Below are 23,588 nucleotides of genomic sequence, written 5' to 3' on the forward strand. Positions count from 1 at the left end.
AATTTAATTAATAATATAAGTAATTTTTATCTTGTATTTTATTTTATTTTCATGAATATAGTGCTAAATAACATTAAAAATCAATTGAATATCGTACAAACGTTTAACTGTGGCTGTATAAGATTCTGCCTTCGCTCATTTACGCAAGTGTAAGGTTTAAAAAATATTTTTGGTGTATTCCTTTTGGTTCACGCTTTATGAAATCGAGTAAATAGAATTCAACGAAAGAAATCAAGAATAATTTGTTTTTAACAATTCACTTACATATTTTTTTATAAAAAAAGGATCAACGTGGGATTAGTAAAATTAAACAATTACCAATTGTTCCAGGCGAGGTAATAAAGACACTATTTTTCCATTTTGTTTCGACCCAGTTGTTCGTGGGACGGGGACGTAGAGGAGTACACCACATTTCTGCACAACAACGACCCACTTTCAGAGCATGAGATATGAAAAAGATTTTTCCTTTCCTTTTAATACCTCGTAACAGTGAAATAAGGCTCTTTGGTAATTACATATAGGTATATTTAGCAATGCACGCACGAGAACTTTCCAAAGTTGCGAAACTTTCCACATGAGAAATTCTCGGTAACTTCTGAGAATGTTCTCGAGAACGAGAATTTATTTATTTATCGTAGTTTATATCATGAATATTCACGATAGTTTAGGTGTAGTCCTTACCCCCAGAAAATTCCGACTTTTGGTCGTCCGCTTCCGGTCAGAATAATGTATGACGGCCCGACCAAACGGTCAGACTTAGGTGGGGGGTGCTCGACCAAATGTCATAGAGGGACCCTGGCAGTTTTTGACGCCGCCATTTTTTTTCAATATGGCCGACTTTTTTTTTACTTTTTTAATTTTGTCCTAGCGCGCTAAAATTTTGGTCACCGAATCTCGGGGTCCCCTAGATACTTATGAAAAAATTTTTTTTTGAAAAATGCTACGATTGCGGGAAAACTGGCCACTTTTATTTTATATGGCAACTTTTAAACGGTGCGTGATAGGTGGGGGGTGCTCGACCAAATGTCATAGAGGGCCCCGAGACAAAACAATCTGCATTAAATAAAATCAAAATGGCCGACATTTATTTTTAATTTTTTTCAAGTTGGTCCGAGCGCGCTGAGATTTGGCATGGCGGGAGATAGAGGCCTCTAGGTATCTACTAATGAAACAAAAAAAAAATTGGAAAATTTGTCGAATGTCGAAATGTTCTCTGATATACAGTGAGAATTTAAGCAACTTATTGGTAAATTTATCACATCAACAAAATAGCTAACTGTAATAGACAATAATATATGCATAATAACATTTAGTTTTAAGTTATGCCTATTTAAACTTTATTTCAAGTATATTCTCTTGTTTAAACAATAATTTCCATGTTGCAGGAATGTTCTGAGAACATTCTCGAGAACGTTTCCGCTTTTTGGGAATGTTCTGCAATTTGTACATTGCTAGGTATATTTGATATCAATCATTGGAAAAAATATTTGCGATAAATTGATATATCGACACATGAAAAATTGCACGCTTGAATAAAATACATGTTTTGTATTTGTTTTCCAAAGGTGACGCAATGTATCATTTAAAATGGGATAAGTCCATTCCAAGTTAAGTAAATGATAGGTTGAAATCGCTACAAAAAACATGTAAATAGATTTCGCTGTTTGTAAATTTTTGGCATTACTTTTATAGAACTTAGGTATGTCCATATTTTGTCAACATTGGCCTATTTATAAAAAGTTTAATAATAGCTCGAGGAAAGTACATTTAAATTTATATTCGTGTCAAATTTCATGATGCCGAAAGAACATACGTTTAATATTTTTCCAAGCAAAGTCGTATGATGTTTGAAGTGTTAAGAAATCGTAAAGAATATTTAATGAATACGAATTATTTATATTCCCTTTGTAAATTGAAGTCAATCTGAAAAAAACGTTCAACTTAATCACACGGCAAGACGTGGGGGAAATGTTAAAAAAATATGTGGCCAGATTGGAAGACCCAAATCATCCGTTGCTCGGACCCACGCTCTGGGGTCTTCAGAGCTGGGGCATGTGGCAACCAAACAGTGGCCTGAATCGTATCATTTACAATTTGATTCATCTTGCCGCTATACTATTTGTAGTGAGTCAATACGTCGAACTTTGGTTTATCAGAGCAGACCTGGAATTAGCCTTGAGGAATCTCTCTGTCACAATGCTCAGCTCGGTTTGCGTCGTGAAAGCAGGCACATTTGTTGTTTGGCAGTCATATTGGCAAGATATTATTCAGTTTGCGTCAACACTGGAAAAAAGCCAACTGGAGAAAAAAGACAAGACGACTTGCACAATTATTGAAGGTTATATGAAGTACTCCAGGAAAGTAACTTGTTTTTATTGGGGTCTCGTGACAGCTACGGTGTTTACGGTGATATTGGCGCCTTTAGGAGTTTTTTTGTCATCTTCGGAGCAACGCGAACTAATGTTGAATGGAACTATTCCTTTCCCGGAAATAATGAGCTCTTGGGTACCTTTTGATAAAACAAAGGGTTTTGGCTACTGGTTTCAGATAGTGGAACATTCTGTCATTTGTTTCTACGGAGGTGGGATCGTTGCGAATTACGACGCCAACACGGTGGCTCTAATGTCATTTTTCTGTGGACAGCTTGAGATTTTGGTAGCAAACAGTAAGAGATTGTTCAGTGAAGATGGTAAACTTGTCAGTTATTCAGAAGCGATGGAAAGAATAAAACAATGTCATCAGCATCATCTATCATTGATTAGGTAACGTTTTGCATTTTCTTTTAATAATATTATTAGATTATACTTTTAGTCCTTAAGTTAGTTTTAAAAAATTAATATATTGTCAGTTTTGCAGGTACTCAAAAATCTTAAACTCTCTGCTATCGCCTGTGATGTTTTTATACGTCGTCATTTGTTCACTAATGATTTGCGCCAGTGCGATTCTGTTGACAAAAGTAAGTACCTACCTCAAGTAATTAAATAATATTTACTGTTGTAAAGTATGGTTAAATTATTTAATCGAATATAATAATGATACTATCAAAAAACGCTTATTTTTGTATCATTTATATTTATACCTATAAACTAAAACTATTTATTATTATTATCGTAAAGCGACACATTTCCTTTAACAAGATTTTTAACTGGAACAGTATTAAATAAAACATCGTTAAATATTAATTTAACACCTGATATACTTATAGTCCGTTTTTTCTTATACCGATTAAAAAATTTACATCCATCAATGTAGTGGTAACTTTTTTCTGAGTAACTAACGCACTCTGAAGTATAGTGTCGTTTACATATTTGTATTTATTGTATCGCAATAGTTAATATCATATCACGTGCATCATATGTGTAGCATTTTAGGGTACATAATATGATACTTGCATGCACCACTAAATTGATGCACGACCCCATATAAACTTAAAGCATTGTAGTGCCATGCCTTATGGGAAACGGTCGCAGAGATAGTTCAGAGCCGGAAACCGCTACCAACTTTTAGTATGTTGTTGGGAATGGCATTGGGTCTCCAAAACTGCCGGGAGACGGCGGCGCCGGCCATCTACTTCAGCGGAATGACGTCATCAAAATGACTCCCGCTTCGTTGCGAATATTGCATACTGCACCCAAACTATGCATAGGACATACACGTGTGGGGTATTAAATGAAAGCCAATTAAATAAACTATATTTTATTTACAAAGTGTACCAAAATATGCAACAGTTTAAGAGAAATTTACAAATAAATAAAAATTACATAAAAAAATATTCGATTATTTGGGTTTTACAACCAAACCAAAAGTTGGACGATAAAGCAATGTACTACAACATTAAAGATGACGTCTCAAGCCATACACTGATATCAATAAAATCAAAACAGGACCAAATATGTGGAAATTATGCATCAAAATGTAGATATTTGCCTATACAAATGCATAAAAGTTAAAAAAATCCAAATTGGTCATTTTCAGGATAATCCGCATAAGCTTCTAGTATGTTATAAGCAATATGACCTGGATTCTAAAACTGCCGGGAGACCATCTCTGTTGTTCCTCAGTTACAAATAATGACGTCATATAAATAATCACTGCCGAATTTCGCAAAATGTAAATTATAGCTATACCACGAGTCTCACATACACATGTGCTACATGTAATGAAAGGTTATTAAATGTATTATGATTCACCTAAACATTGTTTGTAAAAAAAATGTACGGTTTCAGAGCTAGAAACAACGAAATACCACTTTATATGGAAAAAGTAGATAGGTATCAATTTTATAGCTAAACTAAAATCGTCAAAAAAAATTGCGCATAAAGTAGTTGAATAACTGGTTTTTCAAATATTTGAAAAACCAGTTATTCAACTATATATCACAATTTAAATTTTACATTTCCGACAAAAACTGTGGAAGTTCTGGAAAAAAAACTAAAGCGCCTCAACAATTCTACCTTAATGCGCTCATATTATGCAAAGAATAGTTCTAATTATCGAGTATTAAATGGATGAACATTACATAAAATACATGAAAACGACATTTTCGAATGGAACCATAATTAAAAAAATAATAATTTACTTGATAAGTAAGCAAAATACTGTTTCTTTAAGTACCTAATCTCCTCCTTTCAAAGTCGGTTAAAATGTGGCTTTTGTGACCTGGGCTACAAAGACAAATAAATTGACACCTAATTTATCAAAATCAGTTCAGTACTTTCATGCAAACGGTACCTACACATGCACGCATAGATAGCAAATTCTGCCGTAGTCGGACAAAATATTAAAATTCTATAATTAGACCTTTACTATATTATGGCCTGGCGTGGCTTGGCATCTGACGTTGAAACCCTCAGGCCGTAGATGTTAGCAGACCAGAGGGGTGACCTGTATTTCGGAGGATCAGAGGGAAAATTCTGCCAGCCTTCTCAACTCAGCCTTGAAACCCTTGCACCACTCAAGATTCCACTCTTATAAGAATACCCAACTGGCGCGAAGTGGCGCAGAATAGGGCAGAGTGACGCTCTTTTGTGTCAGAGGTCAAGATCCTCTTTGGGTCACTGAGCCAGTGATGTATGTATGTATATATGTATAAGGCTAATCGAGGCTTAAATATATAATTATGTATCGCATTAAGTGAACTGATATGGCATTTACCGAGATAAGGCATTTTGTATTAGGCATGTACCTACTTACTGGCATGTAACTTTACATTTCTCTAATAATGTAGCGTTAGACCATGACATTAGCGTTAGACATGAGTCTATTTGATATTAATATTTACCGCGACTACAGCAGGAACTGCTATCTACGTATGTAATTATGTATTTTTTACATGAAAGTACTGAACTGATTTTGATAAATGAGGTGTCAATTTATTTGTCTTTGTAGCCCAGGTCACAAAAGCCACATTTTAACCGACTTTGAAAGGAGGAGATTAGGTACTTAAAGAAACAGTATTTTGCTTACTTATCAAGTATTTTTTTTTTTATATAATGGTTCCATTCGAAAATGTCGTTTTCATGTATTTTATGTAATGTTCATTCATTTAATACTCGATGATTAGAACTATTCTTTGCATAATATGAGCGCATTAAGGTAGAATTGTTGGGGCGCTTTAGTTTTTTTTCCAGAACTTCCACAGTTTTTGTCGGAAATGTAAAATTTAAATTGTGATATATAGTTGAATAACTGGTTTTTTAAATATTATACGCAACATTTTATTGACGATTTTAGTTTAGCTATAAAATTGATATACATCTACTTTTTCCATAAAAAGTGGTATTTCTTTGTTTCTAGCTCTTAAACCGTACATTTTTTTTACAAACAGTGTTTAGGTGAAACATAATACATTTAATAACCTTTCATTACATGTAACTCACGTGTATGTGAGACTCGTGGTATAGCTATAATTTACATTTTGCGAAATTCGGCAGTGATTATTTATATGACGTCATTATTTGTAACTGAGGAACAACAAAGATGGTCTCCCGGCAGTTTTAGAATCCAGGTCATATGGCTAACAACATACTAGAAGCTTATGCGGATTATCCTGAAAATGACCAATTTGGATTTTTTTAACTGTTTACATTTGTATGGGCAAATATCTACATTTTGATGCATAATTTCCACATATTTGGTCCAATTTTAATTTTATTGATATCAGTGTATGGCTTGAGACGTCATCTTTAATGTTGTAGTACATTGCTTTATCGTCCGACTTTTGGTTTGGTTGTAAAACCCAAATAATCAAATATTTTTTTACGTAATTTTTATTTATTTGTAAATTTCTCTTAAACTGTTGCATATTTTGGTACACTTTGTATAAATAAAATATAGTTTATTTAATTGGCTTTCATTTAATACCCCACACGTGTATGTGCTGTGCATAGTTTGGGTGCAGTATGCAATAATCGCAACGAAGCGGGAGTCATTTTGATGACGTCATTCCGCTGAAGTAGATGGCCGGCGCCGCCGTCTCCCGGCAGTTTTGGAGACCCAATGCCATTGCCCAACAACATACTAAAAGTTGGTAGCGGTTTCCGGCTCTGAACTATATTCCCATAAGGCATATGACTATTGCCATTTACACGTGTGAGCTAGGTCTTTTTTATTTTGACAAAAAACACGTTGCACGCGAGGACTCAATTTCTGGTTCCTAGGTACACAGGGAACGTGATATGAATCCCAACATTTCGGAAGAAAAAGTTAATTATCTCTACTTTTGAGGTTAGAAAAATACTAATCTTTAAAAAAACGGGGTATAGATGGTATTACATTTTACATTCTAAGGACTTATAAAAAAAGCCACGAACTAGTTTTCACACGGTATCACGATTTTTCATTCACTCACAGAGAGCGAACAAACGTTTTTAAATTATAATAACTATTTTGGAGCAATTTCAAAAGTGACCATAATTAATTTACCCTCCTCAAATTGCTATCACCGTTGTTTATAAGTGTACATTATAATATATAATTTTATTACATATTATACTAGCATAGGTATAATTCTCTAAATGTCTCCTTAACGGGAAAATGAATAACTTTACAGTTTCTGATTTTTTTGTTGGTCACTTTCAAACTGTGTAGGTAGGTAAATTGTATATGCTGGAAAACAAATACCGTAAATATTTTTACTTTGCTGCTCACTGTGTAACTGTGTTCCAAGAGTTTTATATTTGTGAAAACTATCACAACCTCATTTAAGTGTTCAATTAGAACATAATAGTAGGCCTACTTTAAATCAGCATATTTTTATCATTTAACTAGCACAATATGATAAATTGAAATTAAATTTTAGAGCCATGTAGACACATTTTATGGTATTTTAAAAATGCCTTAAATATCACACCTGTAATAAAATTCTCAACCCACCCCGGTGTTTGCAGGAGGGGACGACAACTATGCAGCGGATTTGGGTAGCAGAATACCTGGCAGCAGTCATCGCGCAACTATTTTTATATTGCTGGCATAGCAACCAAGTGTATTTTATGGTGAGTGAGAGGTTTTATCCATTATAGGCTCTCGCGTAGCTAAAGTATTTGCATATACATTACCTCGCTTATTACGTTTTGCGAGATATTGAGTTAAGTTGCTTGCTTATTTTAATCTTGAATACACTGAATACACTAAATATCGTAAAATATATCATCCCATTCCCATCAGTCCCATTGACGTTTTCAATCCTACGGGGTAATCCAATGAGTGTATTTGTAGACAACGACTAGAAAAGGAACTACCTTATAAGTTTTAACGCTTGGAACAATCTTTTAAACAAAAAATATGGGTGTCATGTAGGACAGAATAAAGAAGAAGAAAAGGGGGTGAAATTTTTACGTGCAACTTGCACCATCCCACTAACCCGGTGTTAACCGGTTAAACCGTTAACCCAGTGTTAAATTGTACTGATATCCATGGTAACTCCCGGTTTAATCGGTAAACCCCGGGTTAGTGAATGGTGCAAGTGGCAGCATTAGTGAATGTCGTAGAGGCTAAGCGTTAGTAGCATTTGCTGCTAAAGCTTAGCCTCTACTACAATTATTACAACGGAGGCAATAGTCTCATGTGCAATCTTGAAAGATCAATCTCTGTCATTACTCTGAAGCAAAATCTATAAAATGCTTTTGCTTTTCAATCATCACTTGCGTTGCTGTACAAGATAGAATATGATTAAATGATTTCGTTTTAGAAAATGTATGATATTGGTGTAAGTAAATATTATAACGATTTTTTTCAGAGCGAAATCGTAGATAGTGGCATATATGAGAGCGAATGGTGGCGATGTGGGGTCCGCTTGCGTCGATGCGTCGTGCTGCTGGGCGGCCAGCTGCGGAAGACCATCATATTCCAAGCTGGTCCTTTCACAGATCTCACTGTTGCTACTTTTCTTGCGGTACGAGGCTTACTAATTTAGTCAATTGTGTAATGTGGAGGGCAAGAGGAATGTCGCAAACAGTATTATGATGTGTAAGGGGAGCCATGAACGATTGAACAATTGAACATGTCTCTTATTTATAGGTAGGCGTGGTTTAAGAAAATTTAGGCACAGTCATTATTACCCGACTGTGTCAGAAGGAGAGTAATGTTTTTCGAGCGTATGTATGTAGGTATATCCATTTATTTGGCACCCCCTACAGCCCAAACGGCTGGACAGTTTTTGACATAATATGAGGTGTCGTTGAACGGTGTGGCGGGGATAAACAATACATTTTTATCTACTGGCATAGAAAGATCTACTATAACTAGATTTGCCACCGCATGCGGCACCTTAAAATATTTAGTTTAGTAAATTATACATTACTTAGTCGAATTTTATATAGGTATTGTGATACTTTTTTTGCCCTTTCAGTACCTACTGCTTAATATTTTCTACATTTGATATGCTAAGTTAAGTATGACTCACGTTAGACCGGGCCGTGTCCGGGCCGGAGCTTCCGGCGCATCGTTTTCTATGGAAAGCATCACGTGATCGCCTGTCATGTCATATAAAAATAAGCTCCGGAAGCTCCGGCCCGGACACGGCCCGGTCTAACATGAGTCATCCTTTATACTTATTTCAGATTCTCAAAGGATCATACAGTTACTACACATTGTTGAGCAACAATGAAGGTTAGATTTATAAAGCACCGTAGATGAACAAAGCAAAATAGAATGAGAGATAGAATACATAGAAGAATTAATAATAAAGAGAGAAATAGAAAATGCTATATTTTTTATTTTATTATTTACTTCACTTAAAACCTACTCTTTAAAAACTTAGAAGCTGTAAAATTATTTTCCAATTATGAGAAATATTTTCAATAAGTATATGAGAAATTAATACTATAGATAGTTATAAATATGTACTATTTGCCATGCAATTCGCTTTTATGAACATAAATTGAATTAGTCGTTATATTTAAACTGAAAAAATACCATCACTTCTTGCTCCACTAGGCGGTAAAAATTACTGATTCGCGGGTCACTGTAATGGTCACGTTTTCATTTTCGTTTTTTATATAACGATTTAATTTTCTACCTAATGATATTTTTCTTTCATGTAAATAGATATGTATAGGTATAGGTTTTTTATATTTTTTATTGTTATTTTTTGCTAAACAAATGTCCATCTTTTTCAATTCCTAATTTGACAGTAAAATATGTCGTATTATTCTTATAGCTACGCTACGGCGATTCCTCTTGTCTACGGCGGTACTTTAGGGAAAACAAAGGGTTTTTATTGGCTGCATGTCCAATTTGGTAGGGAAATAGTATGTGGGAGAGAGGAATCTGGTTAACATTTGGTTTGTTACGGAATGCGTAGATTAGATACTCGTACTTTGCCTCGTTTTGAAATAAAAATGCAATATTAGTGAACAGTGTACTTACCTATAACAGTCCCTAAAAGATTTGGAGGGCAAATAAGTAGGGGAAGCTGTTCTACCTCGGACAGTTTTTTCTTTTATGAATTTTAGAAAAAAAACTAACGGCTGCAGAATTATTGTTTATCCGAATATTATAAGATACATTAATAAACTATCTAACATGATATAAAATTTAAAGATTAGTTTATTTATTTTGATGGGATACTTTGACGAAAAAAAGGGAAAAGTGTCCAAGGAACAACACCCCTGATGTACCTTGGTCATTTCCAGTTGTACCTCGGACATGATGATAATAAATTTATAATATAATTATAGAAATAATATTTATATATGAAATCACAGATGTCTTTAGCATATTTACGATATTAAATAGATTTTTCTAGTACAATTAATTACCTTAGAAAAATTATACTTAGCTATGGTCATTTTTTATTTTTGCTTAAAACATTTTAGGCATCCTTTCTAAGATCGATTAGTTGGTAACTTATAACGCAGATAGCTAATAATTAGAAATACGGCAATAATGAAACCTTATGTTTAAAAAAATATTTACAGTAGTAGCAAGTACGGGCCAAGGTACAACATATTTTCGGTGTCCGAGGTACAACAAAGCAACTTTTTGGACAAGTAAGCTTCGTAATAGCACTTCCAAATTCAGATTAGGCTGAAATGATCCTACCATCGAGTAGCTAATTAACATAATCTTAACTTATTATATTATGATTTATTATCTATTAGCAAAACATTAAATAATCATCTTTAATGTAAAGTTTGAAATACTGACTTTTCATAACACAATTTATATTTTTTTTCTTGTGTTACCGGCCGCTCTCAAGTTTCGTTGATAGCTTGTTTTTTTATACTTAATAATAACGTTTCAAATAATATAAATGAAATATTTGAAAAACCGTGGCAATGTGGAAATATTGCCATCTGTCCGAGGTAAAACTAGGTCCAAGGTACAACAGTTTCCCCTAATCGTTAAGAAAGCATTAAGCAACCTGAAGACACTGCTAGGTTTCATGGAGCTGGGGTGGCTAGAATAGTGCTACGGTAGCGCTGCTACCTCATTTTCACGCAAAATAGGCACAATGGTTGTCGATTTGCGGAAAATGCCCAGTACAACCACCTAACTAATTAACTAGCAAAAAGCAGAGCTTTATAATGATAACCGATTATGTGGTTTGCTCGAACGCAGCCCTACGGTGGTGTCAATGCTGACACTACGATGGGCGCGACCCGGACTGTCAGACGAGGAGAGGATCGCCCGCCATTACTGCGTCGGAGTGGAATTTAGTTGAAGCTACGCCTGTTTTCCGTGTTTTATGTATTAAATCCTTTATTTAATGATGTATGGTGTTTTCTCTCTTAACAGTTCAGAAGCGCGATATGTAATTTACGTCCACAATATATTCTGAAAGGCAAAAAGCCTTAAAAGCCCGCTTATTGTTGCTAATCAAATGAACGCCGGTTCAAGTGAATTTACTATTATATTCGCACCATTCATCATCGAATAATACATACAAATCTTTGGTGAAGTCTTGTTAAGGCAATGATGAAGAAAATTATAGATGACGGTGTACGTACATCACCGTAGTTCATGGCGTCATAACCACTCTTGTCCAATAGGGTGACGGCACCAGTAATGGACACGGCACCAATTATGGACATTTTTTACGTTGATCGAATTTATTAAGTAACTGTCCCAACATTTTTCAACTGGCAACACTAAAGCATAACCAATAGACGTTTGAGCTGTCATTTTGACACACGTCACCAAAATCAGCCGTTTTGTTCTAAGATGGCTGCGAAGTGAAATCTCGTTGCGGGCGGTGGTCATGAAAATCCGTTATTGTTGTTGAAATCGTTAAGGAGGTGAGTACATATTTGTGCATGGTGTTATCTTGTGTTATGTTGTAATGAGATTTGATGTTATTTTTATTGAATAATACTATATTGCAAGTAAATTGAGCTAAGTTGAATATGTCCAGTCACAGCAATAAGTTTTTTGTGGGGTTTGTTCATTACTGGATTCGAAATTTTATGAAATTCAGTAATGGACAAGTGTCCAAGCTTAAGCTTTTTATTACTTTTTTAGTTTATTGTGTTAAATTATTTAATTTGTTGCACTAAACATTTGAGTTGAGTTGATTTTGTGATTGCTCTTTATTTTCCAATAATGGACGATGTCCATAACTGGGTATTTTTAGTTGTCCATAATTGGGCTCTTTGTTTTGTCTTAGATGGATGGATAAATATGGTCGGACTGCAAAAACTGCCAGGCTAAGGCGAGGCCGACCAAGCCATAAGTCAACAGGTTTATTTTGCTATTATAATCCGTTTTTTATTCATCCTATTTTTCGGTGAGGCAAATAATAGCTGTCACGTGGTACCACAAATTTGATCGGACTGCAAAAACTGCCAGGCTACGGTGAGGCCGACCAAGCCATACGTCAACAGGTTTTGTTTTAGCTATTATAATCCGTTTTTTTTTCATCCTATTTTTCGACAAGGTAAATTGTAGCTGTCACGTGGTACCACAAATTTGGTTGGACTGCAAAAACAGCCAGGCTACGGTGAGGCCGACCAAGCCATACGTCAACAGGTTTATTTTAGCTATTATAATCAGTTTGTTTCATTCTATTTTTTGATGAAGTAAATTGTAGCTCTCACGTAGTACCACAAAATTGGTCGGACACAGGATCCTGCCTACACAGGATTTGGCCGACCACTTTACTTTTACTGTCCGCAAAGGCAGCTATCGTACCATACAAGTTTCATACGATTTTTCGATAAGATTTTTTTGATGATTTTTTTATAACTGTGGTCGGACTGCAAAAACTGACTGGTTATGGTGAGGCCGACCAAGACACGTCAACAGGTTTATTTTAGCTATTATAATCTGGACTGCAAAAACTCGTAGCCTGGCAGCAAAAACTGCCAGGCTAAGGTGAGGCCGACCAAGCCATACGTTAACAGGTTTATTTTAGCTATTATAATCAGTTTGTTTCATTCTATTTTTTGACGAGGTAAATTGTAGCTCTCACGTGGTACCACAAATTTGATCGACCCAATCGCCAATCGGCCGGCCAATACAGGATTTGGCCGACCATTTTTTTTACTGTCCTCAAAGGCAGTTATCGTACCATAAAAGTTTCATACGACTTTTCGATAGGTCTTTTTTCATGTTTTTTTTTTCATAAATTTGGTCGGACTGCAAAAACTGCCAGGTTAAGGTGAGGCCGACCAAGACATACGTCACCAATTCTATTTTTAGATGAAGTAAATTGTAGCTGTCATGTGGTCCAATGAATCTGGTCGGACTGCAAAAACTGCCAGGCTAAGGTGAGGCCGACCACTTTTTTTTTACTGTCCCCAAAGTCAGGTATCCTACCATACAAGTTTCATTCTATTTTTCGACTCATTTGGCTTTTTATTGGTCCTAAAATAACGCATTTAGCATTGCAAAATTTTAAATAAAACCGAAAAACCTTAAAAAAGTAGTCCAATTTTGACGTGTCCCATACTACCCAGGCAAAGATCAGAGTAAGAAAAAAAATATTATTCCAAGACTATTTCAAAGTAACGGCTATTTTTCTGATCAACAATAAACTAATCCTCAATTCTAAACCTTAAACTCGAGTAGTACAGTACAAATTTAATTAAAAACAACGTATTTTGTCCTGTCCTGCAGAATAGCGTACAGCGGAATTTCCATACTACACCACCGCAGTTTTAAAGGCTTGGCAACATTTTTTTAAACAAATACGATCTGATTTTGAATTAAGGCAACATTTCAAGGCAATAGCAGCCGCCATTTTGTTGAAAACTACGGCAGTTGATGCGCATTATGAGTTTAGAGTGGTCGCGTGGCATTCAGTCAAAAACAAAACTTCCAATACGACGCCTGATTTTAATAAGGTAGGATAATCCTCTACTTAAAACTTTTTAATTTGTTGAACTTGTTATTTATTCGTTATTCCGAATAAATAACACATTCAATTGAAGATCTAATAGATAATTAGCAATTTACATTTTAATGTTGCGTTGTCGTTAATACGTTACCTCCATTACGCCACCATAGCGTGAATGGAAATAAAAAGTGACGTAATGGAATTCTTAGGGTCGTTTCATAACGAAGCTAATTTGCTAAAGGTAATAAATTTATATATTGTGTGCGTATTATAACCTCGTCAGACCCACTGTACAATGTAAAATTACAAGATGTACAGTCACCATCATAACATCGGAGCTGTGGAGGTGGTCACAAATAAAATAATTCTGGTAGTTTACTTTATTTTTTGAAAATGCAAAGCAGTATGAACATTGCCTTATAGTTCCTAAACGCCATTTTGTGTTCTAGCTTACGCCACTGGGCCGACTGGCCTAATATGTCCTGCTATGGCTGTGATGTATTTCTTAAGATATTATATACAATATTCTAACGATTTTAAGATGTTAATTTGTAAAAGTTATTTAACTTTATTATGTATCAGTGATTTATTAATATTTCATTAAAATATTAGTCATTTGTCAAGCTGTAGACAATAATATATAGTAAAAAGCACTGAAAAGTAGCGTAAGGGAAAGTTTTTTGATAAAAACGGGGTTGTTTTGTTTTATTTAGAAGACGTTTATATTTTTTTTTAAAGATTCTTTTGTTTATATTTTGATGAATAAAAATTAAAACACTTTAACCCTTCCTGTATTTTTTTTATCAATCGCAAAATCAGTGACGTAATGGAACCTTGACCTAGCCTGACACGAGATTAATTGCGATTATTTACTGGAATTGTTAATATATCTCAATAAATTTAGTATTTTTATGCACCTCAAACAATAAACTATCTAATTAGCTACACCATAAAATAATTTAAAATATTTCCCAAAGTGGAATTCCACATACGTCACCAACAACGATTTGTGAAAACGCTCCTCTACAGGGTAGGTATATTCTATTTTTTGATCAGGTTTGTTTCATGCAGCCGGCAACCGGACTAAAACTCTTATAGTATAACTTAGAAATCTAAAGGAAAGTTCAAATAGCGTTAATAAAAGTTGATTTGTGATATAATTTGTTTCATTTATGTGTTCAATACAAAAGTGTCCATTAATGGATGTTCATAATTGGGTCCATGTCCATGACTGGGTGTCCATTACTGAATTTTTGATGTCCATCAATGGTGATTTCGTAAATTTCAATTTACATATTTTTTATTAATTATATATTAAACATACAGAATTTTTGGTTTTGTTTAAATGTTCCTCATGTATTTAAGTGCCGAAAAATAAATTACCATTTTTGTATCGTCAAAAAACATCCCATTTTTAAACGAAATTCTAATTTAGTGCGCTTAACATGTCCATGATTGGTGCCGTCACTCTACGAGGAGTTAGTTGGAATACGGCATTTGGTAAGCTATATCGTGTCGTTTCAATGGTTGGAACGATGTTAAAGCCACGTAAGTTATAATAATTATGATTTATGGGTAAGTAATCCAAGAACTATGCGCCATAGTGTCAAAACTTGAATATCATTGTACAATCAAGGAAAATCTGTGGTTGCTTTATCCACTTAGTGTAGAATAGTATTGCACATATGCAAACAATTTACAGCCTAAAATATCAGCTATAATAGCATATAATCATGTAAACAACGTTCATCATAATTATTTAGTCTTAAAACATGCACAGAAAGGCAATACTCAAAATTGCCATTATGATTATGAATGCCAGCTAGACTACTGCAATGACATTATTAGGGTCAAACAGATCACTGTGTTACGTTCTTTCCTGTAGACATACACAAAGTTAAGGGCTATAAAGGTTAATTTTCTTATTTAACCCTTACCCACGTAAAAAGGTCCTCCTTTTATTTACAGAACTATGATAAAATCATTACTTACATGCCCACAAGCTGTTAACTATTGCCCACAGGAGAGAAAACTAGCGTGTTTGCGCGAACTGTACATTTTTCTCTCCTGTGGGCAATAGTTAACAGCTTGTGGGCATGTAAGTAATGATTTTATCATAGTTCTGTAAATAAAAGGGTCCTCCTTTTTCACGTGGATAAGCGTTAAATAAGAAAATAAACCTTTATAGCCTTTAACTCTTGTGTATGTCTACAGGAAAGAACGTAACACAGTGATCTGTTTGAGCCTATATAATCACACCATAATATTGATTCTGGACCCTAATTTTATAAAATCATACAACGGTGACAATGTTGCACGTTCAGCGCAGAAAGTTCTATCAAGCAATTTAATAACAATTAAATTTGCTTATGAAATTTATCAGTCATAGTGGTTTGGCTTATGGTGTATGATTGAGTTTATGTTTAAACACTAAGCACCAGTTGCACCATCCACACTTGACAGACTGATCAATGGCAATCAGCTGTATATTATGAAACTTCCCATACAATAAAATTTAGCGAACGCTTTAACTGTGGGGCTTAGTCAATTTGTGTAAGAATGTCAAGTATTTATTTATTTATTTAAGTACTACTAACGCTATCTGTTAGATAAAGAAATAATTAACTAACATTAGCACGAATGTAAATTCATTACTTTGCTGACAGATGGCGCTAGTAGTAATAAAAAGTGTTATTCCTTTATTTTATTTTTTTAGGTTTATACAATGATATTTTTATGTTTGATAACACATCTAGACATGAATTTACATTACTATGTTAAATCTCAAACCTAACAGTGCGATAGTTTTTCCGTAAAGTGTACCACAAGAATGCATAGTTTGTCGAATAGTAATAGGGCTCGCTTCGCTCGCCCTAACTAAGTAATTGTTTTTTATAGCCAGAAATATGTATTGTACAAACATGTGTTTGACTGTAAAAATAAGGCATATTTTCGCAACACATACACAAGTTCTAAAGATGTACAATACAACTATATTATTTTCTAATAACTTCCAGACTTTCATTTAACGTTAGGTTCTAAAAAGGTTTTTTTTCGGGCTTCAAGCTAATTTGCTCTTTTTCTTATTATTCTTCTTTTTCGTGTTATTTAGTTATTTGTTTTTAAGAGAACATACAAGAGAATGAATGACGAGTGAATACTGGAGTCAGTTACGGATCGCTGCCATATATGACCCAAAATTTTTTTATTAAGCTATGAGCTTCATCACATATGATCTCTGAGTAATTCTAAGCATTTCTAGCCTCGGAGGCGATAAGAAGCGTGCGTCTAGTCGAGGAGGGCGGAGTACAAACATGGCCGCCACCCGTCATCATACAAAAAAATCTGTTCTGGTCTTGGTGGCTACTAGGGCAAGTTTGGTATCATTTTCGTATAAACCGAAGACGTGGAATTCATTGCTGATATTTGTTTTTTTCAGTTTCATAGTAATTTTGCAAGAAAAACGTAAAAAGATAAAAATTTGGGATGGAGGTTTTTGCTTTGAGAGCTAATAACTTTTGTATAGTGGCCAAAAGTATCATACAAAAAATACTACAATAAAGCGCAATTCATGCAGCTTCTAAACATATACATGTTTAGTAATATCCTACTGCAAAAAGATGGTGAAAAAATAATTAAATGACCGCAGCGCGGGTAGTTGGACTCTCGCTAGGCGGCGTTTATCTTACAAAATGGTCGAGTACGAGTATCTACGTAGGTAACTATGCTTACTTTGCTAGATTTTATGATGACGAATAAAATACTTTCTGTATATTTAATGTCCGCAGTTTCCATTACACAGACATAATTCTGGTATAGGTTAAAAAATACACACAGGTATCCCCATGTCTAAAGAGGAGGGCGGCTCGCTTAACAAATAAGATCATGTACAACCGCAATTTCAGGTTGGGTTAGGTTAGGTTCGTTAGTTACCTTTTATCCCTCAGAGCAGAAAATAGAAGCCCCGCGAGGCGGGGCTTCGTTGGTTTGTCACGAAGTCATACTTTCATAACCTATATTAGTATGACAAATATACATAGCTGTTATGATTTCTAAATGTAAGCTCTCCGCATAATAGTTATTTGTTTTACAAGGGGGCAAAGTTGTTGTTTGATCGCTCGTGCTAATATTGATACCCGATCAAGCAAAAGATTTTAAAATTGAACCACGAGCGTAGTGAGTGGTTCGAAAATGGAATCTTGAGCGTTGTAAGGGTTTCAAAGGGTTAAACAAAATTTGCCGCCGAGTGAAACACAGAATTTTTCACCACACCAACCTGAAGCAAATATTAAATGTAAAATATCAAACAAAATCAAACCAAATCAAATCCAAATGAATGTTATGTGCAGATTGAAGTTATTTATTAAAAACAACAAGTAAGTACCTATAAAATTACTTAAAGTGAGTTATAACATGAAAATTATCGTGAAAATAAATATTTTGCCTCTTCCTAAGTACTCTAAATAGTACAATTTCTCTCATAAATAGTGTTTTCATATTATCAGCAAAAATAAGAGCGCTATTTTATTAGAATAATTTCATTTATAATAGTTATTTCTCGGACCCAATTTTGCACCCGGGTATATCCTTAAACTACGTTCAAAAGAGAGGTATGGGCACTGTGAATGTCATCTCGCTTTGTGTGGTAGGGCACAGCACAGCGGATGTCATTCCAGATCTATCCGAGCAGAGCCCAAAGTACGTGGGGAAGTACGTACTTACCTCCACCTTACAGAAAACACCGGTCAAATAACACTAGGCTCCACTCAAATCGTTGCAAGTGCATTAAAATTAAAGTGCATAAAATTATGTCTGTATGATGAATTATGTCTGGATGAAAGTATTTTATTCGTCATCATAAAATCTAGCAAAGTAAGCATACCTACGTAGATACTCGTACTCGATCATTTTGTAAGATAAACGACGGTCCGCAAGATAAACGAAAGTCCAACTACCCGCGCTGCGGTCATTTAAAATTTTTTCACCATCTTTTTGCAGTAGGATATTACTCAACGTGTATATGTTTAGAATCTGCATGAATTACGCTTTATTATAGTATTTTTTATATGATATTTTTGGCCACTATACAAAAGTTATTAGCTCTCAAACAAAAACCTCCATCCTAAATTTTCATCTTTTTACGTTTTTCTTGTAAAATTACTATGAAGCTGAAAAAAACAAATATCAGCAATAAATTCTACGTCTCCGGTTTATACGAAAATGATACCAAACTTGCCCTAGTAGCCACCAGGACCAGAACAGATTTTTTTGAATGATGACGGGTGGCGGCCATTTTTGTACCCCCCCTCCCCTTATTGCCTCCCATAGCGGAAGCAGTTATAAAGTTGACCCAAAAATTTTTTATTAAGCTATGAGCTTCATCACATATGTTCCTTGAGTAATTCTAAGCATTTCAAGCCTGGGAGCCAATAAGAAATGTGTGTCTACTCGGATTTGTAATGGATTCAAACTTTCAACCCCTTTTTAACCCTGTTAGGGGATGAATTTTACAAAACGCTGAAATTACTTTTCCTGTCTTTTAATAATATCCCCAAATACAAAGATTCAAGTCCCGCGTTCGAAAATTTTTTTGATATCCATACAAACTTACAACTCCTTTTTCACCACCTTAGGGGATGAATTTTCAAAAACGCTGAAATTAGTTTTCTTGTATTTTAATAATATATCGTTTTACGAAGTTTCAAATTCCTAGCTTAAAATAAAACTTGAACCCCATACAAACTTTCATCCCCTTTTTAACCCCCTTAGGGGTTGAATTTCTCAAAATTGCTTCTTATCTCTTGTACACTTTATAAATGTAATCTAGTGTGCAAATTTCAACTTTCTATCTTTTGTAGTTTCGGCTCCGCGTAGCAAAAATCTCCAACCAAATTTTTCACCTTTTTACGTTTTTCTTGTAAAATTACTATGAAATTGAAAAAACAAATATCAGCAATGAATTCTACGTCTTTGGTTTATACGAAAATGATACCAAACTTGCCCTAGTACCCACCAGGATCAGAGTAGATTTTTTTTAAAGATGACGGATGGCGGCCGTCTTTGTACCCCACCCTCCCCCCCACTTCAGGCTAGAAATGCTTAGAATTACTCAAATATCAGATGTCATGAAGCTCATAGCTTAATAAAAAATTTTTGGGTCATGTATGGCAGCGTTACATAACTGACTCCAGTACCAGGCTTGAAATGCTTAGAATTACTCAAAGATCATATGTGATGAAGCTCATAGCTTAATAAAAAATTTTTGGGTCAACTTCATAACTGACTCCGCTAGAACGAGTATATTGCGAATATTGTGAGGCAGATGTGGGTAATCAGTTGTCTATTCCAATAATTAAAACTGCCAGACACAAAGACTACACTTAAGGCGAGTACATATTTGGCGAAGTTTGCTTCTTTTTTTCTGTTTGCTCGATACACCCCTTTCATCTCATTAAAGGGTCGAAAGGGCTTCTACGTGTTACCTTCGGCTCCAAGCACGTTGCACGCCTCTCCATGATTGTCCCGTAATAGGCGTAATATATTTTCAGTACTTATATATAACAGTATAGACGAAATTAAGAAATATGGAAATACACCATTAGCTAGCAATTGTTCTGTGTTTTAGTGTTTGTTTTATTAATATTTTATTAATTAATATTTGGTCTTCGCAACGCAATTTCTTAGACATGATCATGATCAAAGAAGTTAACCTGGTATAAAGTTGGGCATTTGTTTTGATTCTGCTCAATTTACTTTTGTTACACTTCGTTAAGTTTGTTTTACTTAGAACTTAAGTAAAGTTTCGTATAAAATGAACCAAATATTGATTTAATAAGCTAAATAGAAACTTCAAATTACGTTGGCGTTTTAACAATTTCTTATATATTCGCATCATACATAAATACTAAATAAATATTAGGGGACATCTTACACAGAATAACCTAGCTTCAAACCTTGTAGTACAGTCACCTGCAATAATATGTTACACAACGAAGGCCGCAAAAATATCTGACACGATCTTATTTGTAGAGCCATAAGAGCGGGTCACATATTTTTACGGGCTTCGAAGAGTACCTAACATAATTATTGCAGGTGACTGTACTATGGGGTGCTAGGCGACGATATATGCATATACTTCTATAGATAAATACATATATCATACCTTCAAAGAAAACACCCATGCGGAAAAAATATTTATGTACATCACACAAATAAATGCCCTTACCGGGATTCGAACCCAGGACCATCGGCATCACAGGCACTATCCACTAGGCCAGACCGGTCATCAAAACATTGTATGAAGCTTCTGGCTGCGACTTCTGCATGGAGTAATGAAGATAATTTATAAAAACTATTGTGTCCTTTCCTGTGCTTCAAAAATAGATAGCTCCATACTAAATTTCATCTTAATCGGTTCAGCGGTTTAAGCGGGAAGAGGTAACAGATAGACAGATAAAGTAAACCTGACATGATGAATTTGAACAGCAGAACAATCAAGTACCTATATAAATCAGTTGCCATATAATTATTTCCAAGAACCCCATACCAATGTTAATTTAATAAGTCGTATGATATTTCATCACTTGTATTTTGTTCTGCGGGTTGTTTGGTAATATTTAATTGGTAACTTTATGAAAGCCCATGAAACTCATAATTTTAAATTGGAGGGTTGCTGTAATTTAAGCCTTTCAATCTAAAGCAATTAATTTGTTGTTGTTGGGGTGTCTGCTGTATTAATTTCTCCAGTCAAATAATGTAAATTTCACTGAGGATTTCGAGAAAATAAAGTCACATTCACGTACGTTATTAAAGGATAATAAGTGATAATTATATTTGGCATTTAATGTAGGTATTTCCAATATGATAAAATTGAAACAAAATAAATCTTTCTCACTCTTTATATTTGCTATAACGTTTTTAAAACATTGAGGGTAATTTTTACTTTGTCTACATTTACTATTAATAATTACTTGTTTTCAGAATACCTTTTGCTAAGATCACAACGACGTTACATTTAATACTATAATATTTACAATAAATAAATTCTTAAGTATATTTACAGCCTAATGTCAACACTGTGAAAATAAATACATTTTTAAGTACTGCTACGATGGCTCGACATTTCATCAGCCAATGAAAATGAATGACATTTCGATGTTCATTTTCAAGATAGTATTAAAAAGTATCACACCCATTGGCAGGATAGTCTTACAGAGGAGCATTCCAACGGGCTGTCATGTACAAACGCATTTTATTTCCTGTGTTGCGACTTTTTTTTGGCATTTACATAAATAGGCGATTATTTTTCTGTGCATATTTTTGTCCATTTGTCATAGAAAAGGAAACTCTTACACCTGCAAATCTTTAGAAAATACGCGTTTGTACGGGACAAACGGTAGACAATTTCATGGAATGCTCCAAAGCAAGTAAAGGAATGTAAGAGACGACGATAACTGAGCACACTTCAACAATAGAGATACTATGACTACCGACATTTATAACATTGAATAGTCACACTTACTGCTTACATTTTCAAAATCTCTCTTAGAAATTGCCATATTTAATTAAGTACATAGTATATTCATGATAGCTTTAAACGTTCGAATCATTTGGTGTATCTGCTTTAGACAATAAAGGAACACTGCTATAATCTTTCAAGCAATGATTACTCTTCCTGGAGCCATTGTCGAAAGAACTTGCTTGCGGTAGCTTGGGTATCCAGTTATTATTACCTATTTTATTCGAATTATGATTTCCTATGGAGTACGTTTGGCAGTCCTTCAGTTTGACTTTGGGTTGGCCGCTTTGACTTACCGAATTGTGATTTAAAGAGTTGACGTTAAGTGATATTGAATTAGAAACGCTGAGTTTATCAGTATCCTCGGCAGATGTCACACCATTGGCGACCGGTTCGGTAGGGTCTGACTGCTGTCTTTGTATTTTGAGATTTTGTAACAGTGGCTGCGCTTCTTTTTCTAGTTTAATGAAGTCGTTGTTTCTTTGCTGGAATATGCCGGAACCCCGCCTGCTGGATGACCTGGAACCATCAAGTCTTTGTCGGAATGGAGTTAGATGTGAAATAGATCCTCCACTTTCAGTGGATTGAGTTTGAAGCTTTGGCAGCGACGGTTTTTCTCTAGGGGGCGCGTTCGGATCGACTATCTCCCCCAACAACCAATAAGTGACTAGAGTTCCTTTTCCCTGTAACAAGCATATAAAAATATTAGAAATACATAAAGATAATTTTAGATGTCTGACGCGAGCAGGCATCAAAGCTTGTCTTAGTTTATTTAAAAGGGTGTTTAATTTGTTTGACACTGAGTGACTTTCCTAGTTTAAAAATAGAGATTTAAAAAGTTAAAAATATACGAAACGTATCTTTAAATGCCACTTTATCTTTATTCAATCTGCCAGCATCGTGAGAAAAGCCCCAAGATCATTACCCTACCCTACCTACCTAATACCTGTGATACCTAATTATGTAAATCAGTACGGTTTGTTTGGGCTCAGAACAAATAGGCACACATTCCGAATGGAATTTAATGTTGCCCTCGTTTTAAAAAGTATTCCTCTCAGTCGAGTCAAGCGGAGTCAGATTTTCTTTAGTGAACCGACAAAATGAAAAAGCCCAGTTTCATTCAGGGTATATTATGCGGGCTTTAATTAATTATTTAACCTTTTGCAGCCCAGCAAGTACGATAAGGAAAATTTATATGTCTTTAGGGGTAGGTGAGCTATGCGGCTGCACTTAAATCTTATTAAAAGCATGAATTCCGTGTTTTAAATTAAACTATACATGCATTTCCGTTGC

General features: G+C 34.7%; 2 protein-coding genes across 4 annotated transcripts in view; one reads left to right on the plus strand and one right to left on the minus strand.

Annotated features, from left to right (window-relative positions):
- Window positions 1-23,588, minus strand: part of LOC134668606 (atrial natriuretic peptide receptor 1-like) — a 259,800-nt gene that overhangs the window by 7,975 nt on the left and 228,237 nt on the right. For 2 of the 3 annotated variants that reach the window (XM_063526062.1, XM_063526048.1), the window contains exon 20: window positions 21,662-22,978. The exons of the other annotated variant lie outside the window; for it this stretch is intronic. In XM_063526062.1, the coding sequence (XP_063382132.1) occupies window positions 22,370-22,978 (609 nt within the window). In that variant the 3' untranslated portion in view covers window positions 21,662-22,369. Of the gene's footprint in view, window positions 1-21,661; window positions 22,979-23,588 lie in introns of those variants that run through there. 3 annotated transcript variants of the gene reach the window in all.
- On the plus strand, window positions 1,936-9,151 carry LOC134671393 (odorant receptor Or2-like). Its single transcript, XM_063529236.1, has 5 exons — window positions 1,936-2,762; window positions 2,857-2,956; window positions 7,389-7,493; window positions 8,237-8,392; window positions 9,060-9,151. Exons 1-5 carry the CDS (start codon window positions 1,969-1,971, stop codon window positions 9,111-9,113), a joined length of 1,209 nt encoding a protein of 402 aa, XP_063385306.1. The 5' UTR covers window positions 1,936-1,968; the 3' UTR covers window positions 9,114-9,151.

This window comes from Cydia fagiglandana, chromosome 1 (assembly GCF_963556715.1).
Source record: "Cydia fagiglandana chromosome 1, ilCydFagi1.1, whole genome shotgun sequence".
NCBI classification, from domain to species: domain Eukaryota; kingdom Metazoa; phylum Arthropoda; class Insecta; order Lepidoptera; family Tortricidae; genus Cydia; species Cydia fagiglandana.